The sequence below is a fragment of the Ambystoma mexicanum genome, chromosome 5p (assembly GCF_040938575.1).
Source record: "Ambystoma mexicanum isolate Mex_15411 chromosome 5p, UKY_AmexF1_1, whole genome shotgun sequence".
Taxonomy (NCBI): Eukaryota; Metazoa; Chordata; class Amphibia; order Caudata; family Ambystomatidae; genus Ambystoma; species Ambystoma mexicanum.
In genome coordinates, this window is record NC_090930.1 from 999,180,712 (window position 1) to 999,203,609 (window position 22,898).

The following is a 22,898-nucleotide window of genomic DNA, read 5'->3' on the forward strand; positions in this document are numbered from 1 at the left end:
CTACCATTGAAAGAAGCATTAAAGTCCTGGCACTGCCTGTATATCCTTGAAGGGGCCTCCCACCTATTAACCCCCTGCTTCACGCATGCGATGACCCTCTTCTGAATTGGGGGTCTGCTTTTAACCCTATGTCATTGCATCTGCCCCGCTCACCTTTTTTTCTCCTGTTTCCTTCCTGCATGCCACGACTGTTTCTTCCCGCCCCCTTTATGCCCTTTACTGGAGCCTTCTGCCCCCTCACGACCTGGACTTTCGTGGTAGCCCGGGCTGTCATTATCAGTATGGTAAAGCCATGCTGCGCGCTAAACACCTGCTAATGGCATCACGGGAAAGACCTGTTACGTACATGTCTTTTTGATGTGTCTTAATGATCTTTAATACAGTGTGGGGATGGATTTGCCTACGTTTTGTCTTGTGTTGTGTGATATTTTAAAGGTTTGTTTGTAAACCAATAAAATAAAAAAAAATTAAAAAAAATACACATTACCAAACACACAGTTAATTACGCATAGGTATGTTTATTAGGTGCAAGTTGGCCAGGGAGGCAGAAGCAGCCCTGGTATCTGTTGGTGTTAAGCTAACCAGGCGGTACTAGGCTACAAGCTGGGGCTCAACCGCTCCTACCAATTTCAATCCCTAAAGTAAAAAGATGTGCTTCAGGCAGAATCATCAATTCGATTTCACTTTATCCATGGACGCCATTCAACACTGATGACTCTTAATCAAGTTGAGGAGCTTTTTGGATGGGTAGTCGTGTGAACTGGCGGCCTAATAGCTGAGAATGTGGATTTTTGTCTCTTGACAAAAGGTTACAACCTCAATGATTGGTGCTATGACCTGGGCTCTATAACACCTTTAGAAGTGGCCTAGCACTGGAACTGGAAGGCTACCTGTTTTGCTGGTAGGAAACCGTTTTCTTGTTGTACCTTTCCCTATTAACTTCAATTGAACCATGAGAATATCTGCCTTCTGATATGGGCCCCCATTGATTTCTGGGGTGAGTGAGGTCTGATTTAGCCTCAGTGGCCTGCTCGGATGTATACTAATTGACCTTTTCACAATTGACCTCGGGAGAATTGACCTAATTTAAAAGATCAATTAGAACATATATGCAGGGAGAAACCCCCCTCCCCCCCGCAAACCCCAACCAATCCCCTCATATTATTTATAATCCAAAACCAACCCAATACATATAAAATAACTAAAATAATATATAAAGGTCATTTGAGCAGAAGATCAATTAGGACCATTATAATTGGGTCAATTAGGACAAAAAGGTCAATTGTAAAAGGTCAATTTAGGTAATACCGCCTGCTCAACTCTCATTGTTTGGGGTGAACTGGCTAGCCTCTGCCGATGCCAGTACAGGGAGCACTGCTCTCCCTCTTCTTGCTCCTTGTGTGCTGCACAGCAGTACTTCCCACCTTAAGTGGATTACTGCAGGGCTACAGTGTGTCTCCTTCTCTGTAACCAACTTTGTTTATATGTATCCTAAACAGGATGGTGGCAGTGTGACCATTATGTATGCATTTCTTTTGACTGGTGGTGTCTTTTGACCATATACTCAAACCTGCTACTTATCATTATTTAAGCCCTGTTCTTGGATGGTATGGCCTTTGTTGGCAGTCTTCTTCAGTTCACAAGTAGGAATTCACTGTATATGGTCATGCAATTGTGTGGACTTGCAAGAAGCCTGCGGAAGCTCCAGCGTATGTTTGAGTTGGTAGAAAATGGATACTATGGCTGTATGACTCGTTACAACTTCCAGCCAAAGCGAGATCACTCTTGCTGGACAGTTGCTGGGGGTGCTGGTTGTTCTGGCATCTCCAATCGTAGGATTTCTGGTTCTAAACTGAGGATCTGAAGCCATTTGAGAGGTTGACCACTGGAGCCAAGTATCCATTGCTGATGGATGTACAGAGGGATATCTAAAGACTGCTGGAACCAGAATTGGCCAAGCCAGCCAATACATAGTGACACTCTGCCTTCTCATCGACAACAGTCTGGGAAGAGGTGCCTCCCTGCTTTGGACTGATGGTCACAACCAGTCTGGGGTCCTGCTCTGCTGCCCTCCCCTCATGGAGTTTGGAAGAGTTCCTGGGTATGCTACTTACCTGCATCCTCTGAGGAACGGATTGCCTCTGTCTATAGACCCAGTCTAGACTTGGGGCTGGAAGCCTTGGTGTGCCTCTGTAAAACTGGCGTTTCCCTGCTTTATTTGTATCTTGAACTTAATCCAGTTGTGTACCGGGTATACAGGTAGTTAATGCTGTTAGCACCTTGGGATAGCAAAGTGATAACCCGAGATGTTGTTAAAAAAAAAAAAAAAAAAGAAATTTAAATTCCGGACACAAGTGGCATCCCGTTCAATGAATTAAAATACTGTGACAAGATGGCTGCCGTGGATGTGGAAGGTGGGGCGCTATACAAAGACCCTCTTCCATTTCCATGGCGACCGGCAAAGCGAGATTGAGGAAAGCGGTGGGCGCATCCACCGCCACAATCATGTAAGAGGGGATGGGTATGGGGGGATTAGTTTAAAAAAGGATGGGAAGGGTGGGGGAGAACATTGCGGTGCGTGGTGGGCGAAGCACCCATCGAGTTTCATGGAGCACAGGCTGAGAACTAGAATATAATCCCACGGTATGAGGAACCCGATTGACTGCACCCCCAGCCCTGGGTGCTAATACATTGTATATTTGTATATACATATTCTGTCCATTGGTCACATATCCAGTCTCCTGCCCAAGCCCTCGGTCTGTCCTCTCTCACAAATCCACACGCCTGACCTCTTGAGTTGCTTACTGGAGCCTACCCAGTCCACCTAATTCCTAACCTTGGCCAAATGCACACACACACTTTAAGCCTTTCTGAGAATGTTTCCATACCCGGACTTCCATCCCCGAGGGCGTTCTACCACAAAGCACTTTGACGCCAAACAAATGGGAAAAGGCGCTATAGAAATGACCACTACAATATATCTGCATAGACATTCTAATCCGACTCAATCTTTAGAGTTGTTAATTGTACATTTCACCAAACCCCTGATCACTGAAGTGTAAAATGTACTGCTCCACTCTGTTACCAAATGAGTTTGTTTAGGTCCCTGTATGAAAAACAGTGTATGTTCCACTAGAATAGCATCCCAAAATCCTACATCAGTAGTGGGTCTCAGCCCTGGGAGAATTGAAACATTTTAAAATGGAGGATTGATGGGTGTTTCAGTATAGGTTTATATATACTGTTAGGTGGGGGAGAGGGGTTTCTGGGAAGTGAAGTGTAAGGGTGCAGAAGAAGAAGACTGACACAAAGGTGGCATGATGGTTGGCAAAGACTTTTATTCTTTTAGCAAAGAAAGAGAAGGGCCCATCTGTCCCTATTTCTATGATGGGGTTTCCCAGCCTCATCTGAAGACTAAAAAGGATCTGTCAGAATATCGGTTTACCTTAAGTGTCCACCGTCCTGTGTCAAAGTCCCTTGTACTGTACCGTACACTTAGAATTAAAGCAAATAAAGCTCAACTGTTTGTGGCCATGGGGAATGGCTCCCTTCTCCTGGGTTTGTGATCACAGTTCACTTCGGGAATTTCTATAGTTCTCACCAGGGGGAATGACTCCCTTCCCCTGGATATTCTAGTGTCTTCTCTATTTATAAATGGAATAAAGTTCCAACTACGGTTGGGCCACAGACCCAGATTCTTCTTCTTTGACGTGGCGGACCTAGTTCACTAACCTGCCAAGTACTTCCACGAGGAAGATCCTTTTACGTTCCTGGTTAGGGTCCCTGAACCTTTTTTCTCTTGTCCTTCTTGGGTAGGGGTCTTTGAGCATTCTCTGGAGCTCCTTGGGGTCTGCCCATCCACTGACACAAGGAAGAGGAGCTTTCATGCAGGTCTGATGCATACATGGGCCAATATGGGTATCCAGTCTGTTGGGCCAAGAAGTATCTGTTATTGCCTGCTTCCCTGCTGCTAAACCCAAGTCCTCTCTGGGTCCCTCGTACCTCCCGGTACCTTCGCAGGGATCTCGGTATGGGACCAATACTTTCAGGGACAGGAGTTTGCTTCCCTGCTTGGCTTCTTTCCGCATCTGCGATGGCAGCGCAGTTTCCCTCTGCAAGGCGTGGCCTCTCAGCGGTTCTCTTCACGCTTGCGACTGCCATTTGACCTCCCCTTCTGTGGTTCATCTTTTTCAGGTTTCTCCCCGTGACTGTAACAGCAGCATGGGACCTTTTTGTGCAGCTCAACTTCCAGTCTGCATTCTGGCTGACGTTTGGACTGCTCCTACAGCGCCCGTGAAGAAACGTTGCAGTGGCTGCACCTAAGAGTTTCCACAGCCGTTGCCTATTCCAGCTGGAGTCAACAGATTGCTTTGTCCATTGTCAGTTTAGTTTTCATATAATGTAGCCAGCTCCAATTTGGCTGATTGTATAAGTCCTTCATTCCTTTTAATGTCCTGTTCTTCATACTGGTGCGGCGCCACCCGTACTAGTACTTTGATAAAAGGTGATCTTCATGTTTACCACATTTTTCCTCGTCATAGTATTTCCAAGTCTATTGAGACTCTACTTTATAACAGTATATGGGTCTACTGTCTTCAGAAGGGTCATCCGAGGAAAGAGGGGTTAGAGTATGTGAAGGTGTGGGGTTGTTGGAAGGGCTGTACCCTAGATGTTCATCCTTATCCCTAGAGGGGGAGTCCTTCGCACTGGGATCCTTCTGCTGTGTCCTACCCCCAGGGGACTATCGGGTAGCAGCCTCACCTCCCTGGCGTCATGGAAAGGGGTTCCCCTCGGGGCAGACGTAACGACATCCAGGGATTTGTCACAGAAGCCAAACGAAATGGACCTGCAAAGGTTTTCACACACAAGTCTAACCAAAGTCTCACATGGTAAAGACGGCTGAACAGTAAGTCCTAGGACTAAGGATTTCAGGGGCTTCGTCTAAGGTAAAATTAAAATAAACAGGAACTTGCCAGCAGTAGCCTGTCCTCGCAGGCAAGTACAAAACCTACTCTATTTAGCCACACACATGCATAGGGTCAAGCGTACTAAAAGGTACAAAAAAAGTAGGTACACGTGTACAATCAGTTTGGTGTAAAACATGGGTCACACCCCACACTTAGGAATTCACACAGTTTCAATAGCTACACTGTAACAGTAACCTAAATTGGGGAGTGTTAGACAATATAGGCTATGCCCTATAATGTCATAAGGAAACGCCCAATAATAAGTCCAAACTCTAGCACAAGAACAGAGTTCACCAGAGTTAAAGGTAAGTAATTGGGAGTTGGCTACTTGGTCACACAGTTGGTCCCATTCTCCCATATGAAGCAATGGGATTTGGTGCTAGGTATTCTAGACCTTTCATATCGTAACAAATTCAGGATTCCCTTTTTGGGAGATGGTGCAGCTGGCCCGATATCTTACAATTAAGAAACGGGTGGGTTACGAAGAGTACCAGGATTACGTCTCCCTTGGGTGGGAAAGGGCTCTATACCTAAAGTTCTGTATTGGAATTCTGCCAATTGCCGTATTTCAGCACAGATGGAACAACGCCATTTCGAAATCATGTATTCTTTGCGGCGAGCCCGAGGAGACTGTTCAACATTACTTGGTCCTCTGTCCGGCCACTAACCCCTTGAGGAAGCGCTCTCTGAAACCTTTGTTTTTAAGTTGCGCCTGAAGGTCATTAGGTGATGCCATGGCAATGTGCCTGGACACTGCAGATGTAGAGGCTGTCCTTGCTACTAGTTACTGGAGTTGGGCATGAAAAATACATATAAGAAAGGCTATGGTAGTAGAATAATGCCTTGGGGTAGGGAACCCACTTTCATTAGCTGTCATTTCTGGTAAAATGTTGATCCTGCTTTTATTTGCTTTCTCTGGTAAAATGATGAATTTGTTTTCTGATTGGAAGTGATTTATGAGTGAAGTGATTATGATGTTGTTGCATTTGTGGTTTGTTACCTGTGTATTGCTTTTATGACTTTTTTTGTCGAATTAAAGCTAATAAAGTAAAGGATGGTGCAGCTACCTATTGCAGTCATCCAATGGGATTCCAGACAGGATGCCCAGACTCGGATTCCACCACCAAAGGCCGCACCCAGGTAGCTGCAGGCTGTTAGAATGGATGGGCAACAGGGGAACAAGAGGGTGTCCCAGGTCCTCAAACCCTTGTCAAGATGAACAATGACATCCAGTAAGTCAGGGCCATTGGGGAAAACTGCTCATCATTGGTTCTGATGTTTAAGGACTAGGGTTAACGGGGGCAGAGTGGACTTTGGATGACCCACATAACACCTCGGGTAGGATGAGCAGCTGAAGTGACGCAGCACAGAGCTGATGGGCAAAAGGATGAAGGACCTCAGGACTCCGACTCCAGCAGGGCTCCTCTTTTTGGCAGATGACAGAAGAGCAGCCAGATCCCTGGTTCACTATGAGGATGTCCTGCACGATACACAGCACCAGACTGCATGAGATCCCAGCAAGAGGGGGGGGGTGTCCTCACCTTGGATGCTGTGGTCTAGACACAGGACCATGCTCCAGTAATAATGACCTTCGTGATTATTGACTCTGAACTGGTTAGTCCCGCCAGTTCAAAGGAGGGAGGTACTGTGGAAGAGGCTCGCCTGTTGATTTAAGAATAGATTGTTGCCTTGCAATGGAGGGATTGGCCAATGATTTTTTCCCGCAGAAATTCTCAGGTGTGCCTCTGCAGTCTTCGGATACTTGGCTCCAGTGGTAGTCTGAGGAATGGCTCCAGATCCCTGTCTACTACCCCAAATCGTGGGCTGTGCAGATAGTTCTATCCATGACCGCACTGGAGACCATCTTTTGACTTGGCACTCCTGATGACACCACATGGAGCACATAGAAGTACAAGAATGGAAAACAGGCCATGTTTTAAGATTGAATTCCAGGAGAGATTGGTAGCTCATTGTGAAAGTATGTGTGCATTTGGTAACCCTACTAAAAGAAATATGTCTTAGTCCACGTGTTCAGAATTTGACTCCGTTTCCTGGGAAATGTGTGGTGATCGTGACAATAGCAACCCAACCACAGAAACACTCTTGTTTTTAGGGAGACCTGGATGGGATCCTTCATAAGTGAATGGTTGGCTTTCCTAATTTTCATATGAAACATCTGAAGTGTGTGCTCCGCTTGTGTTCTGGCCTTCAGTTTCTGCTTATTCCCCTTGCAGGAGCTGCATTATGGTGATGGGTCACAGCTGATGAGAAACCAGGAGCTGAATGAGTGCATGTTGCTGGCGGGGGAGAACATTGAAATCATCGGGGGACTTATTGCAGAAATGAAGCAGATGGGGCAGCCTTGTGACCAGTATCAGAGAAGGTAATGTATCTGGGCTCCAGTAGTTGTATATCCTTAGTCCCCAAGCAGGCCCAATGATGGGCGTGGAGGCGTTACTCAGTCAAAGTATTCCAGAACAATGCAAGTGAGTTGCCGTGCTAGGTTAGCATGTTGCGTCTCGTTCCCACCAGGTGGGATCCCAATTTTGTTACTAGGAATTAGGAATTAAAGGGATCTGATCTTGTTCCCCTTGATTGTAAGCTCAGGTTGTCTATAATAACACACACCAGGCCATACTTGTGGGGCCATTTCAAGCCCTAACTTATTCCTTTGGAGTACAAAACAAATTGAAGCGCCTTTCTTGTATTGTTTCTTACCGAGACGGCTAATATTGCTGCACACTAGCTCTGCCTCACTGCTTGTGTGCATTCTTTGCTGCACTTATCCAGACCCAGCCACAGTCCACTTTCTCTGTTTTTGGAGCAGCCTGTCCTTCTACTCTACCTCGTTCACTTCCAAAAAATATGCTCAAGGTCCGCAGTTCTGCCAGTACCTGTCCGGATGTCAGCAGGGGAGGTCTGCGTCCGATGAACATGGCTAAAACCACCACGGCTGTCAGTAACCCTTGCCATGGTTTACAAGCGGTGGTGACTGGCTGACCCTGGTTGGTTTGCCTATGATGGGGTTTGTAGCTGTGATGTGGTCGGGGAGCTTCCCTCCTCCTGTCGACTCACAGTAACGAGGTATGACACCAGGCTGTATAAGGGAACAGCAAGTTACTAAGCAATATAAAGATCAGAAGGGGTTAACAGACATTGAGCAGAAGAAATATTACACAAAAGATTCGTTTCCTTAACAATTGTGTACAGACTGCAAGGTAACCTAGACAAGGGATGGCAAGGACTTATTCCAGCACTTGTATCAGCACTCCTCCACTCCCATCTGCTCTGATACCCTTGCAAGTTATACAGTATCCAAATTACTGCAAAATAAAATGAAATGCACTCCTGAGGGTCTTTCTGACTGGCCCTTAGTAGGAAATGCTTGAATCTTGACATGCAGTTGGTCTGGGGGGAAAGAAACACTGTTGTGAAGACGCTGCCTTCCATGTATTCCTGTGCCTTTGTACTGTATGGCCCGAAAGGAGTCGTCCTGACTTCCGTTTTCGACTCGGGGGAAACTTGCCGGACTACTGTCCTGTAGTCCACCATCTTGATGTCCGGGAGGTCGCCATCAGGAGAACCCTCTGGCACCACGGAACCTGCTGGGAGATCTCCCAAGGATGTTGCTGCACGTTTGTGCAGGGTTGTGATGGGCTGGCCCTTTGTGTCCCTGGGTCCCTCTCTGGGCTGCCTCTCTTGGGTGTCACTCGTTTTCCCATTAGAAAGGGCGGGGCTGACTGGAGGTTAAGGTTCCTAACAAGTACATCATTAAATTACATTTATTTCAAGCTGTTGGTCAAGTTAAGTTTAAATAAAAACTCTTGTGCACATTAGTTGACGCGCACTTCACGTTTTGCACCTCTACAGGACTTTTAGCACATCTGAATATCCAATTCTATATTTTCCTCTGGCATCCATCTTGTTCACTATTGGTTTTTCCTCGAGCAGAGGTTTCCAGGCAATGCCGATGAGAACTCGGGATGTACATTGGTGACCGTTCAGGCCACAAAAGCAAACAAACCTCACGTGACTTTAGGGGAAGCCTACAATGTGACTTGTAATTGGTCACTGGCGGTGGCTGCCCATAGGCCAGCGAGTGATGCCAGGCCTCTGCATACTGGCTTATTTACGGCAAATACTATACTTATTAATGAAAGTACGTGCTTCTGTTGGTGGAAGAGGAAAGTATAACCCCTTTTGGAAGAGCTTCATTTTTTCAAACGTTCTCTATGGATATCCAGAAGACTCTCGTCATTGATGGTCCAAATACATTCTCTTATTTTGTGCATTCGGGTGTCAATTTGGGATTCACCAATAATTTGTCTTCTTTCTTGCTAATAGTGTTGTTTTACCTTCCACTGCCTAGTACAAATGAGAACGTTTTTATTTCAGAATCTAGGGTCTGTATGTACCCTGAGTTTCTGAAAGGCGAATCCTACTGAGTTTACCATTTATCGGATGATTTTTAATAAAGCTACACTTCAGGGGAAACTTTTTTTTTTAATCATAGTAGAACGCAATGAGGTTGCCTAAATAAAGCAGACCCCTAAATGGAAAATCGAGCGTCTTACATTATTTAAATATAGCATGTCCCTACATCCCTGACCCAACTACATGGATGCAATACTTTTATTTTGCCGAAGTCCTGCTAAGATCTTCTTGAAGATCAGGGGGCACGCCTGCCCACCGTCTAAGTTCCGGCATGGCGGGAGTGTAGCTTCACGCAACGGATAAGATGAAATGTGTTGAAGGGCTTGAAATGCCAAAGCAGGATTGCTGCTCTGTGTCCTCCCACCAATGTGCAATGTCCAGAGGCATAACCAAGAATCGCGCGTCCAAGCTTAAAAACCAGGATCTCTTTCCTGCCAGAACAATCTGCTTTCGGTCCTCACCTAGGCGCACTTTAAGGGGTACCAAGTTTTATGTTTCTTTGGAAAGAAGACCTTTTATGGGGAATGTGAAATGGGGTCCTTCACATCATAGTCCAGAGACGAATTAAATAATAAATATGGTTCTATGTGATATTTCTGCATTTTAAAGGCCGAACATTAAAAATACTGATTTATTTTTTTCCCAGACAATTTTGTGTGGCCTTTAAAATGTAGAAATATGAGATTCTGATCACCCCCCACCTCCCGGGAAGACGATCCCACCCTCTGCCATTGAATTCCTTGAAAATAAGGATGTTTTACCCCCCTTAATCGCCCCCTCCCCCTTTCACAGCCCAACACATTTCTCCTCCTCTTCAACATATTCCTGCGAGCACACATTTACCCCTCGGCCCCTCCCTTCCCCACCACAAACATGCGCCCTCCTCTCCTGCGTAGACACGCTTCAATGCACACACACACACCATGACACACACACACATACACAACCTAGATACACTTACCTTGCTACGAGGCCTTCCCTCTCCTGCCCGCCCCTGCACACACTCGTGTGCAGCATGGGCAAAACAGTTTGATTTAGAAAGACTGCTCTGTGATCTTGCCAAATCAGTCCTTTTTCTATTCGATGAATACAAAAAGAAATGTTCCCTCATTACCAAAAATGTACCCTACGAAGTTATTGCTCAGTAAATTGTGATGTAAACATACTTGTGCACATAATGCATTTTCAGCTGCATCTGCCAGGATCACTCTATGTAATTCTTCATCTGTGTGTGATCACGTTATCAATGATAGCCTCCAGTGCGGATGGCAACCACACATATTCTAATGACGCTCCATTTCCTCTCGACTCTGTACAGGGGAGTGTACCTGGGAGATTGCCCGGCATAATTAACACCATGCTTGCTTGCTTGCTTGCTTGCTGACCGAGAACCTTTTAAAAGCAATGTGCCCAAGTATGGATCATGTTGAACATCCATTTGGGGGAGGGGGTGCGAGTAATTGTGCTCTTCCTCACCATTTCTAGTTAAAGTTCCCTGAGAAAACAAATGACTTTGCTTTAAAATGTTTCTGATGGGTTTGTGTTGCGCTGATGGTCCTTTATGTTCTAAAATCAGCTGTTGCAGACAGGGGTGGACTGGGAATCAAGAGACCCTGGAAGAAATCTTCAAAGTGGCCCCATATTACATATTTTCAGCAAGCCCAACCCTTTTCCTATGAGAACATTTGGAAATAAAATATATTGCCACACAAGAGGCCCAGGGTGCAGAGGCCTACCGGGAAATCTTCATAGTCCCCTATAGGCCAGTCCCCCCCTGGAGAGATGTGGGTCCACTTGCCTTTAGCCCGCATCTATCCCTGTTCCCCATACGTGTTGAAGCACACACAGACCGGCGGCTCCTGTGTTTACCAATGTGCACTTTCTTTTTCAGGCATATGCAACTGCAGGATCAAATGCGCGCCCTCCACAAAGCGATCCAGGCCCCGCGTGGACGGAAGGGCTCCAAGGGTGGTGGGTTCTCCTCTCAGAGCGGCTCTGGGTGGGACGAATACACCAAGCGCATCACCACCGAGACCTTGAGTCATATCCGACAGCAAAAGGTAAGACCAGGCACCTTGCCTCCAATCATCTGTGGTTGCGCGCCCTTTCTTACGGTGCTATCCTTTGGTACTAGCAGAAGTGGATCCTGATCAGAGCTTTGTGAAACTGCACCTCAGAACTACCCCATTAAAATCCTGTGCCCCTAAATAATACTTTCTAAAGTGTATCGCTTGACCATTTGTTATTTAATCTGGCGCATTGGCCAGACATACATACAATGCCTTTCTTGTTCCTTGATATTGCAAGGAAAGGTAGCGGATTGGTTTTGGTAAGACTTTTCATGGGAATTCCTACTTGTTGTGTGGTCAGATGCTGTGACATTTCTTTCCTAACAATGGGTTCCATTCTCTTTGCTGAAACCGATATTGAACTTACTAGAGCAGAGGTCTGCAACCTTGCAGCTCTTGAGAGGTTGCACACTACGGCTCCCATGATGCCTTGTCATGGAGTATGCTGGCATGGACTGATGGGAGATGTCGCCCAAACATCTGAGCAGCCAAAGGTTTCATCAGTCGTAGGGCACTAAACACATTTTCATTGAATTGAAATCGGTCTAATACCATGCGTGGCTCATTGTGAACCCAGATATGAGCAGCGCCCAGCAATGCTTAATACCTTGAAGGAGGACCATGTTTTCTCTAACTTTACATATCGCCTCTTAAAATGGTTTGAGATTTCAAAGGAGATTCATTTATGAAATAAAGGGAGCCGGGAAAAGCATGAAGATTTTCTTGCCCCAACGTCAGTTCCGTTTTGCCCTCCTTGGCTATCCACAGTTCTTTGCTCATCGAAGTGTGCCGTGTGGAGCTCTTTAGATTCCCAACCTCATGAATTTAGAGGCTGTTCTCACTGAATCGTGTAGTGCTAGCATGTCTGGGTAAATCAAGAGACCAAAACATACATTTTTCGAATTTTTATTTTATTTTTTTAAACGTTTTTTCCTTGTAATTTTGTGGTAAAATTGCCTTCTTGTTTCCTAATTTTGAAACCACCCATTTCTGTTCCCATTCTTCTTTAGGAAATGTGGGTACATGTCTTCTATGTTTGATTTCAGTAAAGATTTTGTCTGATCTGCTCGTTTTCAGTCTGTATTCCTGTTCCAAATGTGATCTGGTTATGGCAGCTGTCGTCGAATGCTGTCCACATTCCAGGGCGTGTATTATTTACTCCTTGTTTGTTACTAGTTCTCAAGTTAGGTTCAGCCTTTCTTTACTGTAAACACTGCCTAAATAGTTGCCCCTCGGGCATCCATGAGTCCAATTACCTTCTTGGGGTTGTACTCAGTAACTTCAGGTTGACTGTATGGGTGGGTATTTGCCTATTATACCAATTTGTGGCCCTATTCTAACTGCACTTCCTAATTTATTATGGCGAGTAGATTATATTTCTAAAGTAGTAAATGCAGGTTTCCAATGGAATCCTCAACTTTGAAAAGCCTGTCTTTTCGGCCCAGATACTTCCACCCTTGTTCTTTTAACGAACTTAATTTCCGTCCCCATCTCTTGTGTGGTCAAGTCCTTGGGATGTCGATGGTTATGATGGTCAATTCCTCAGCATCTCCAGGTCTTTCCAGCTTGGTTAATTGGGGGGCAAATGCATCTACGCTAACACGTCCGCTGTGGATCTTGTCCCAACATGTTTCTGTTGCACCCGGTTTGTCAGTCCTACTTCTCACATTGGCATGATCCCTTTACGTTTGTCGTCGTGTCTCGTCAGTTTTCTCTCGTGTCGGTGTAGACTGTAGCTGTGTGAAGTTAGCTGCACATTGATTTATATTATGGGCGTGGTTTCTGCGTTCCACCTAATACTACCTGCTCTCACTCTTACCCAAACCACTTTCAGCCTACTGCATGCGCCATTTTCAAATGCCTTGCTTGTTGCCCTGGCCCGTGGTCTCCAGCCTGATGACCTTCTTCTCCAACTCTTCAATGCTCTTATACCTTTAGTGTGCAGGTAAGTTTATTTGATAGCACCTGCCAGCCAACGATTCTGATTTGGTAGCACTGGATGTACTTTACCTGGTGCGTCGAATTCCGTGTATCCCAGAGCAATGATCCCTGTTCAAAGAAATCAAACAGAGTCCAGCTTTAGTCTTTGGCCTCTATTGTCTCACTGACCCTGTGCATAGGTTGGAGAAGTAGCTCTAAAAACACTCTGTCCTTTCTTCCGTAGCATAAATGTGATGGGTGGAATTCAAGATGTGTGAACTGTGGAAAGGAATTGCAGATATGAAGACGGATCTGATCCTCGGCTGTTCTAAACGTATTACCAAATGTCCATGTTTGCCTCCAGTATATTCGGGTAGGCAAAAATGTTGTTAGTTTTATTTTTCATGGGTGATAATCAAAATATTCACCATTAGGAAGCAAAATGTGTGTGCACTCTGAATGAAAGTGTACCCTTTCAGCCAATTAGTGCGTATAGAAATGTCCGGCCTCCTAATTGGCTGACATATATTTTTGTGCCGTATGCAGCACTGTAAAAATATTTGTTGAGATCCCAGCAGCAGACTCCCTTGGAAATGGTCCTTTGTTGGCATAGATGACTTTTCCCCAAGCCCCTCGCCATTAGTTCTGCTCTATACGTGACCACTGCCTACTCCAGCTACATCCAATATTCTGTATGCCCTTGATGCCAGCACGCCGACTGGCACTCCCTTTAAATCATATTAACTAATTATCATCACAATATCTGCTCTAATAGAATTCCCAAGCGTGGGGCCCTTATAAAAATGACAACTAAACCGCCCGCTAATAAGGGTTTTGTAAACATTCTCTAGACCCGACAGTGCTTGGTAATCTCATCATACCAGCAGTGGACCCGAAAAGAGCAGTGCAGGTGATGCAGTGGAAAGACAAGCGGTTGTGAAACGTGTTCTGGGAAATCGAGCTTCTTAATTTGCGTGCAATGATTCAGTGAGACGAATGCCTTTCTGGGGCACGTGAATTTGCTCAGATTCACGTGCTATGCATAGTCTGGCAGTGGCATCCATTTGTCATTCCTCGGCTGCGTCTTCTAAAACTGCAGTGACAGAATAGGTTCTCCTTTCAGGCAACCCCTCCAGGTGCTGATCCGCAGAGCAGGCCCATGTGTCCTTCTCCTCTATGTGGCCATATTGCTGTGACCTTAAAATAAATAAAATATTGCACATCTCCATGTTGCTCAAACTAGAGAGGTCCAACTGGCCCCATGTCATCAGGTTCACTTCTGCCCAGTCCCAGCATGCTTGTTGCTAAAAGCTGGGGCTGGATGAAGGGCTCGCACGTGTTTTCGCCACCGTGACTGCACGTTTGCATTTTAAATGTGCAGATTTCACTGCAGTCTGTATTATTTCTTTGAATGGGGGTCCCCCGAACCTCCACATTTAACCCACACCTACACCACCACGCTTCAAACCCCCAACAATCAACACACATAATGTAAAAAAAAAAAAAGAAATCTACGAAAACGACGGCTGTGAAAACTGCACGTTTTAAATGCAAACGTGCAGTTTTACGGTGGCAAAAACGCAGTAGGCAGGTACGTGGGCTGCTAATGGCTTGCAGCCAGGTGGGAATTCAGCTGGACCAATTTACTTAGATTCAGAGCTTTGGGCGTTAAGCACCTGTGTCGCCATGGCCACCCTATCATTAAATACAGATCAGTAATTGCAATTGTTTATTTATATCGTGCTTGATACCCAGAGGTTTCTATGCGCGGACCTGGGGATCGAACCTATATTTCTCTGTGTCGTCTTGCTTCCAAGGCGAGTGCATTGCCCCTGATCTATCCTCCTGAGTCAATTGGCCAAATTCAGCAGGTACCCCTGCCCCACAAAGGCATTGGCATTGTTCTCTTCATGACAGCAGTGCATATCCTTATCAGATGGGCAGGCATTGAATATCTGGACTCATGGTAAATTTCCCAGAACTCCTCCCTGGCCTTGTACAAGGCACGGTTTATCAGCAGCTCTTTGCTGATAGGGAAATCACAAGGGAGTGTTAGTGGGTGCATCTCCATGGCGATTTATGGTGCTCAGACACAGGATGTTTCCTTGTGCCAACTTGGCAAAATGCCAGTATTTGCCTGAGCTTTGTTTGACGGTGCATGTTGAGGCCGCTTCCTGTGGCAGGATTAAAGTCAGAGGTAAATATTAAACATGGGTTCACTGGATCAAAGACTAACGACGTTTATCAAAGGGGAAGTGTGGCATGTCAAGTTGGAGTCCCTAATTATATATTTATACACGAAGGCGAACACTTGCCTTCATTTCAATTGACCTTGTAGCTCACTTACCTTTTTGAATGTTTTGTCGTTTATTGTATTTGTCTATAATCTAGTGTGCTTTGCGGCTGAATACCCATTTTCGGACAGAACTCTGGGAAGTAGCAAAACTGAAACAGGAAGTTGGGTAGAACCAGACCCTGGCACATAATGCTTTGATTACTTACTGGTCATCTCCATTATTCATTCCTACTCTGCTTCGTGACAGCCTTATCTCTCTCTCCCGCTTGCTCCTCCCTTCCTCCTTCAAATCTGCAACTCTAACCCTTATGGAAGAAAACCCTCAGCTGACCTAAACATCCTAAAAATGATCACCAGGCTTCCCTCCTTCCCTATTATTGAAAGGTCCTTGAGCGGGTGGTCTACTGTGAGGAAACTGGCCTTGGAGATCCACTTCAATCTGGCTTTCACAGTAAACACTCTGCTTATTTGCCTTATTTGCCCTTCTGCATGTCTCAGCGTTTTCTGATGCTCACCACTCCAAATTCTCTTCTGAACTCATACTTTTGGACCTCTCTGCTACTTTTGACACAGTCAACTAATCATGTCGCTTCCTAAATCTCATCACCTTGGTTTTCAGCAATCTGCTGTCACCTGTATCTGGAAGGATGATCCTTTTAAAATCCCCTGGAATTAACTCTGATCCCATCCCTCTCTGTGGAAGACCTCCTGCCCACAAAGATCAATCCTTGGCCCTCTAATCTTCACCCTCTATACCTATACCATAGGAAGAATTACTCATCCTTTAGCTTTGACTAAGCTTTTTTTGCTGATGGCACTAGTCTTTTTATCCTTTCCATCCTTCACCTTAGCCATCTTGGAATGGATTACCAACCGTCTCATGGCAATTTGTTAATGGATTATTCTCTGCTGCTTAAGCCTGCAGTCTTCAAAAATTGAAGTCCTCTTTCTCCCAGCTTCCAATGCCATCCTTCTCCTCTGATCTTCTTCCTGCCCGACCTTGTTGCTTTCTTGCCCAAGGCTTGCAACCTTGGGGTCATCCTTTGATCGTAACCTCTGAAATTAGCAATTCCTCACTACCACTGCCTCTATAGCTTGTATTTACCTAGTCAATATTCAGAATATCCATCCTTTTCTTACGGAGCACTCTACTAGAACTCTCATTTCTCCAGCATGGGGTCTGGCATGGATTCACATGCTCATGAATATTCCCCGTTGTCAGGCTGGGAATCCTCGGTAAAGAAAAATCAGTATCAGTTTCGTTTCTGATCTGTCTTTCGTAGTAGTAACCAATCACTGATCTCTGCGTCATACTGACCACAGCCAATGACTGCCATCTCCCTAAGCCCGCCTCTGGCAGCCATCTTCAGATTTTTACCGCACGTTCAAGTGTTGGGATCCTCGTGCTATTGCTCTCGAGCTTTAGTGCGTTTTCGTGCTTTTTCTTAGGAAAATTCTCTCTTTTTTCGGTCAAAGAGCCTCAAGCGCCACCTTTTCTTTATCCGATCAACGGGGACCCGTGTCGGATTTTTCTACGCCCCTCAAGGGTGAAGATTTCGTCGAGCCACGCTTTTGGAGGACTCCAGAAGTTTCTCAGGCCCATCTCGGACATGGCCCAGGAGAAGGGAATCTCGACGCCCGGAAAGCTGTTCAGGGTCTGCCCTGGATGCCAGCTTCAGAATGTCTTTAAGGAGGATGAACACTCACTTTGCCTCTACTGCCTGCATGAGGACAAGACGCATGTGGAGAAGGACTGTGCGTTTTGCGGCAATATGTCGGAGCGGACCATGAAGGACCGCCATCTGCGTCTCGCCAACTGGCTGGAAGGGAAGAGCCCGTCAGGTGAGAAAAAGAAGAAGTCCGAGCGGTCTTCTAAAACCTTTGAGGGCGCCCCGGCGACGGGGGCCCAACAGAAGGCCAAGCACCGAGAGTCCGCTGGCACCGGGAGCGCCGAACGGTCGGGCTCTACGGGTGCCAGGCAGGGCGCATCCTCCCCCGCGCCATCAACCACGAGCCAACGCTCTGGCTCGGGTAAGAGGAAGGCCGAGCACCCGGCGAAGCTCCTGGAGAGAACCCGGTCGAGCTCGAAGGCCCCAGCGGAGGGGGAGCGAGGCGGTGACCCTCCCCCCAAGGAGAAGGCGGTGAGCGCACCTAAGGTGGTGAAAGCCTTGATCCACCCGGCCAAGGCCTCTATCGAGACAGTCGCGGCGGCCCTGGCTCAGCCTGTGGAGGCTACACCAGTGGTGGTGACCTCGGGGCCCAGAGTCGCCCTGCCACCGCGGAGGGAGTCCTCTTTCATGCCCATCGACAGGACCCCCGTGAAACCTCCGATGGAGAAGAAAAAGGGGGGGCAGGAGGACGTCGTGGATTCGGCCTCAACCTCTGAAGAGGAGCTGATCGAAGTCTTAAGCCACAGCGTTGGCGTGGAAGAAGACCAGCCCATCGGGAGGGACCCCGACGTCGGATACGACGATAACGTCGAGGGTGCCGACGGGGCTCCTGACTGCCCGTCGGAATCCCCTCAACCAGTGCCGCAAGACAACTCGGTGGCCATTTTGTTGGCTATACAGTCCTTATGCTCGGAGATAAGGACGAGATTGCTGTTACCACCAACGGAGGAACCGCTCCCGACGGGGGACCCGGAGCGAGGCCCTTCTGGGAGCACTCCTCCTAAGACAATAAGGATTCATCCTCCACCTCCTTTTCAACCATCGCGCCCTGCTCAGCCCTCCTCCCCGTCCACGACCCGTGGAGATGATACGGGGACAGACACGGCCGCGACGGGTACAGACGACGAGGCTTACGACGAGGATCTCCCGTCGTCGCCTCCTCCCCGGGCTTCCCCGCCCGACGAGATTGGATCGTTTCATGCCATGATCGCCAGGGCATCTGGGCTTTTCCAGCTCTGCCCGGAAGAGAAGAAGGAAGGTTTCCTTTATCAACGGCGCGAGACCAAGAGGAAGACGGTCCTCGCTGTACCTCTACTGGACGATATCTGGGATGAGGGTCTCGCCCTCCTCAAGAACCCATCCACAACGCCTGCGAGAAGGGATTGGTACGAGAAGAAGTACCGGGTCCCGGACGCGGCCCACAGCCGACCCCGGACTCGGTCGTCTCTGCGGCGGCCAGGAAGAAAGCGGGGGGGGGGGCCTCGGCCTCTACTTCAACCTCCCCGCCGGACGGCGAGGGAAAGAAATTGGACACGATGGGACGCAGAGTCATCTCATCAGCAGCAACGACGATTAAGGCTGCCAACGCCTTGGCTATCGTAGCCCGCTACGACAGGGAGTTGTGGTACAAGATCGCCCCCCTGCTGGACTTCCTACCAGACGACAAGAGGGCGGAGGCCCTAGAAATCTTGCAGGAAGGAGAAGTGGCGTCGGACCACGCCATTACGATTGCGACGGACATCGCTGACACTGGATTTCGCCAGTTGGGCAACGGCGTGTGCCTTAGACGGCGTGGATGGCTCAAGGCAACGGACTTCCGGCAGGACGTGCAGACCAGAGTCTTGGACATGCCGTTCGACGGGAGCAACCTGTTTGGGAAAACAGTGGACGATTCCCTACAAGCCATCAAGACGGACACGGAGACGGCCCGGGCTCTTGGTGTTCTCCAGCAACGACGGCCGCCCTTTCGGAGCACCGGAGGCAAGCAGGGTGCCTCCAAAGGTTCCGGCGGGGGATATTCCACTTACCGTCAAGCGGCCCGTTCGTCTTCACAGGAAGCCTACAGGGGACGAGGCAAGTCGGGCGGACCCCGCCGTCGTCGCCAGGGAGGACAAGGCAGCGAAGCCTCGTCGAAGCAGGACTGAACCGGCTGTGGGGTCTGGCCCCCACCGAAGCATCCCAGTGGGAGGCCGGCTGGCGAACTTCGTCAGCGTGTGGGAGTCCATCTCCACCGACCGTTGGGTGCTGGACGCCCTGGCCCAGGGTCACGCGCTAGAGTTTCTAAAGAAGTGCCCGCGCGTCGCCCCCGTGGCCAGGAAGGAACATCACGTCCCTCAACTTCTCTTGGAGGTAAAGGCGATGCTCAAGAAGGGCGCCATCGAGCTCGTCCCAAAGAGGCTTCGGGGCTCCGGAGTTTACTCAAGATACTTCCTCGTGAAGAAGACGACAGGAGGATGGCGTCCCATCCTGGACCTACGACGACTGAACAAATTCATCAAGGCACAGAAGTTCCGGATGGTCACCCTCCAGCACGTCCTGGGTCAGCTGGAGGAGGGCGATTTCCTGTCGTTGTTGGATTTGGAGGATGCTTACTTCCATATCCCCATCCTAAAGGGACACCGAAAGTTTCTCAGGTTCGTGGTCCAAGGGCGTCACTACCAGTTCAGAGCCCTTCCCTTCGGATTGAGGTCGGCACCCAGGGTGTTCACCAAGTGCCTCGCACCAGTGGCGGCACGACTGCGCCTGGAGGGGATCCACGTCTACCCCTACCTGGACGACTGGCTCATCCGAGCAAAGACAAGGGAGCTTGCCGCGGAGCACACGGCGAGGACCGTCCAGCTACTCACGGACCTGGGATTCTCCATAAACTAAGTCCCACCTGGTGCCCGCGCAAGACGCACTGTTTCTGGGAGCGAAACTCGACACAGTGGCGCTTCTGGCCTCTCCGTCGGAGGAAAGGACGAGGGCCATCTTGGGCAAGGTGCAGCGGATGCTGGTTGCGGACGCGGCCAGGGTGAGGTCCATCAAATCCCTCCTCGGAATGATGTCTTCTTGCATTTATCTCATCCGCCTGTGCAGGCTTCGGATGCGCCCGTTACAGGAGTTCCTGGACGCTCGCTGAATCCAGACGACGGGCAGCTTCGAGGACAGGATCACACTTGACGAGAGCTTCCGACGAGCGATCTGGTGGTGGGGCACCCATGCGCATCTGACGGCGGGGATGGACTTCCAGACCCCGGGCCACCAGAAGACAGTGACCACGGATGCCTCCATGGAAGGGTGGGCAGCGCACACCGAAAATCTGCACGCGAGATGCCTTTGGCTTCCGATGGAGAAGTCCCTCCATATCAACGTCCTGGAGCACCGTGCAGTGTTTTGGGCCCTCGGGTCCTTTCTTCCGTCCCTCAAGGGCAAGGTGGTGAGGATCTTCACCGACAACACCACCACCATGTTCTACATCAGGAAGCAGGGCGGTACTAGATCCCCAGCCCTGTCCAAGGAGGCGCAGGATCTGTGGCATTGGGCCGTTGCCCAAGGGATGTTTCTGGTGCCGTTTCATCTGGCAGGAATAAAAAACACCATCGCCGACTCGCTCAGCAGAGAGCTGCGCTCGTGCCACGAGTGGGAACTACGACAGGATCTAGTGGACCGCCTCTTCCGACCGTGGGGCACACCCCAGATCGATCTGTTCACGACGGCGACGAGCTCCAAGTGCCGGAGGTTCGCCAGCAGGTTTCCCCAGCCGAGGAGCATGGGCGATGCTTTCTCGTTCCCCTGGGAGGGCCTGTTTCTATACGCGTTCCCTCCATTGCCGTTGCTTATCCGGCTCATCAACCAGCTCAAGAGGTCACGGTGCAGGATGATCCTCGTCGCACCTGCATGGCCGAGGCAGATATGGTTCCCGGACCTTCTGGACTTGTCAGCGTCCCCGTCAATCAAGCTGCCAGTTGACGCGGATCTTCTCTCCAGGGAAGGAGGCGCCACCCTCCATCACGACCCGAAGTCGCTGAACTTGCAGGCCTGGCTCCTGCAACGTTAGAATTTGGAGGCTACGACATACCGGCCGACTGCAGAGAGGTTCTTGCAAAGGCCAGGGCGTCCTCAACTCTTAAATGCTATGGACACAAATGGAAGAGGTTCTCTTTCTGGTGCCACGCACAGAAGATTAACCCTCTACAGATTACGGCTCCCCAAGTACTGCCGTACCTACTGACGCTGGCCAAGGCTGGACTGGCGCACGCGTCCATCAAGATTCATCTTGCTGCGATCTCCCGATACACCAGAACCACGGGACGGACGTCTTTGTGGTCTCATCGTCTGGTGAAAGAATTCATGAAGGGACTGTTCAGATCGTTCCCGCCGGTGAAGGCTCCGGCCCCGGCGTGGGAGCTCAACGTGGTGCTGACCAAGCTCATGGGACCTCCGTTCGAGCCTCTGCACTCGGCTCCGTTGAAGTTCTTGTCGTGGAAAACAGCGTTTCTTGTTGCCATCACCTCCGCACGACGGGTGGGAGAGATCCAGGCCCTTTCCTGCAAGCCCCCGTACTTAACTTTTCACGACACAAGGGTAGTGCTCAGGACGCACCCCTCCTTCATGCCCAAGGTGCCGTCGGACTTCCACATCAACGAACCCTTGGTGTTGCCTGTTTTCTTCCTGTCACCTTCGTCACCGGCTGAAAGGACTTTGCACTCGCTGGATGTGGCTAGAGCGCTGAAGTTCTACGTGGACCGCACGAAGAGTTTTCGGAAGACGTCACAACTTTTTGTGAACTTTGGACCTGTCAATCAGGGGAAGGCTCTCTCGAAGGCTTCCATTTCCACATGGCTCTCCGGCTGTATCATGTACTGTCATCGGTTGGCAAGCCGACCGCTGCCTGGCCGTCTGAGAGCCCATTCCACCAGAGCGATCGCAGCTACCACGACGTTCCTATCTGGTGTGCCCTTGCTGGACATCTGCAGGGCTGCTACGTGGAGGTCGACGCACACCTTCACGAAATTCTACTGCATCGATCGGGATTCCAGGGAGGAGTCCAGGGTCGGCCAAGCAGTGCTGCGCAACCTGTTCGCCTAAGGTGAGCCTGGTGAGGAGGTAAGAATTGCTTAATGTTGAGTTTTGAATGTAATGCTTAATGTTGAGCCTTTGCCACCTCCCGTGGTTGTGCATGTGTGTACTGCTATGTATTCTTTTATTCATGAGCATGTGAATCCATGCCAGACCCCATGCTGGAGAAGGAACAAGTTACTTACCTGTAACTGTTGTTTTCCAGCATGGGTCTGGCATGGATTCACATGCGAACCCTCCTGCCTACCCCTCTGCGGCTCTTCACTTGGTCATACTGCCACTTCACGTGCTACCAAATCTGAAGATGGCTGCCAGAGGCGGGGCTTAGGGAGATGGCAGTCATTGGCTGTGGTCATTATGACACAGAGATCAGTGATTGGTTACTACTACGAAAGACAGATCAGAAACGAAACTGATACTGATTTTTCTTTACCGAGGATTCCCAGCCTGACGACGGGGAATATTCATGAGCATGTGAATC

General features: G+C 48.8%; 1 protein-coding gene across 3 annotated transcripts in view; it reads left to right on the plus strand.

The window, feature by feature from the left end:
* Nucleotides 1-22,898, plus strand: part of DSP (desmoplakin) — a 372,480-nt gene that overhangs the window by 80,634 nt on the left and 268,948 nt on the right. For all 3 annotated transcript variants that reach the window (XM_069613475.1, XM_069613476.1, XM_069613477.1), the window contains exons 3-4: nt 7,202-7,350; nt 11,293-11,461. In XM_069613475.1, the coding sequence (XP_069469576.1) occupies nt 7,202-7,350; nt 11,293-11,461 (318 nt within the window). The remainder of the gene's footprint in view (nt 1-7,201; nt 7,351-11,292; nt 11,462-22,898) is intronic.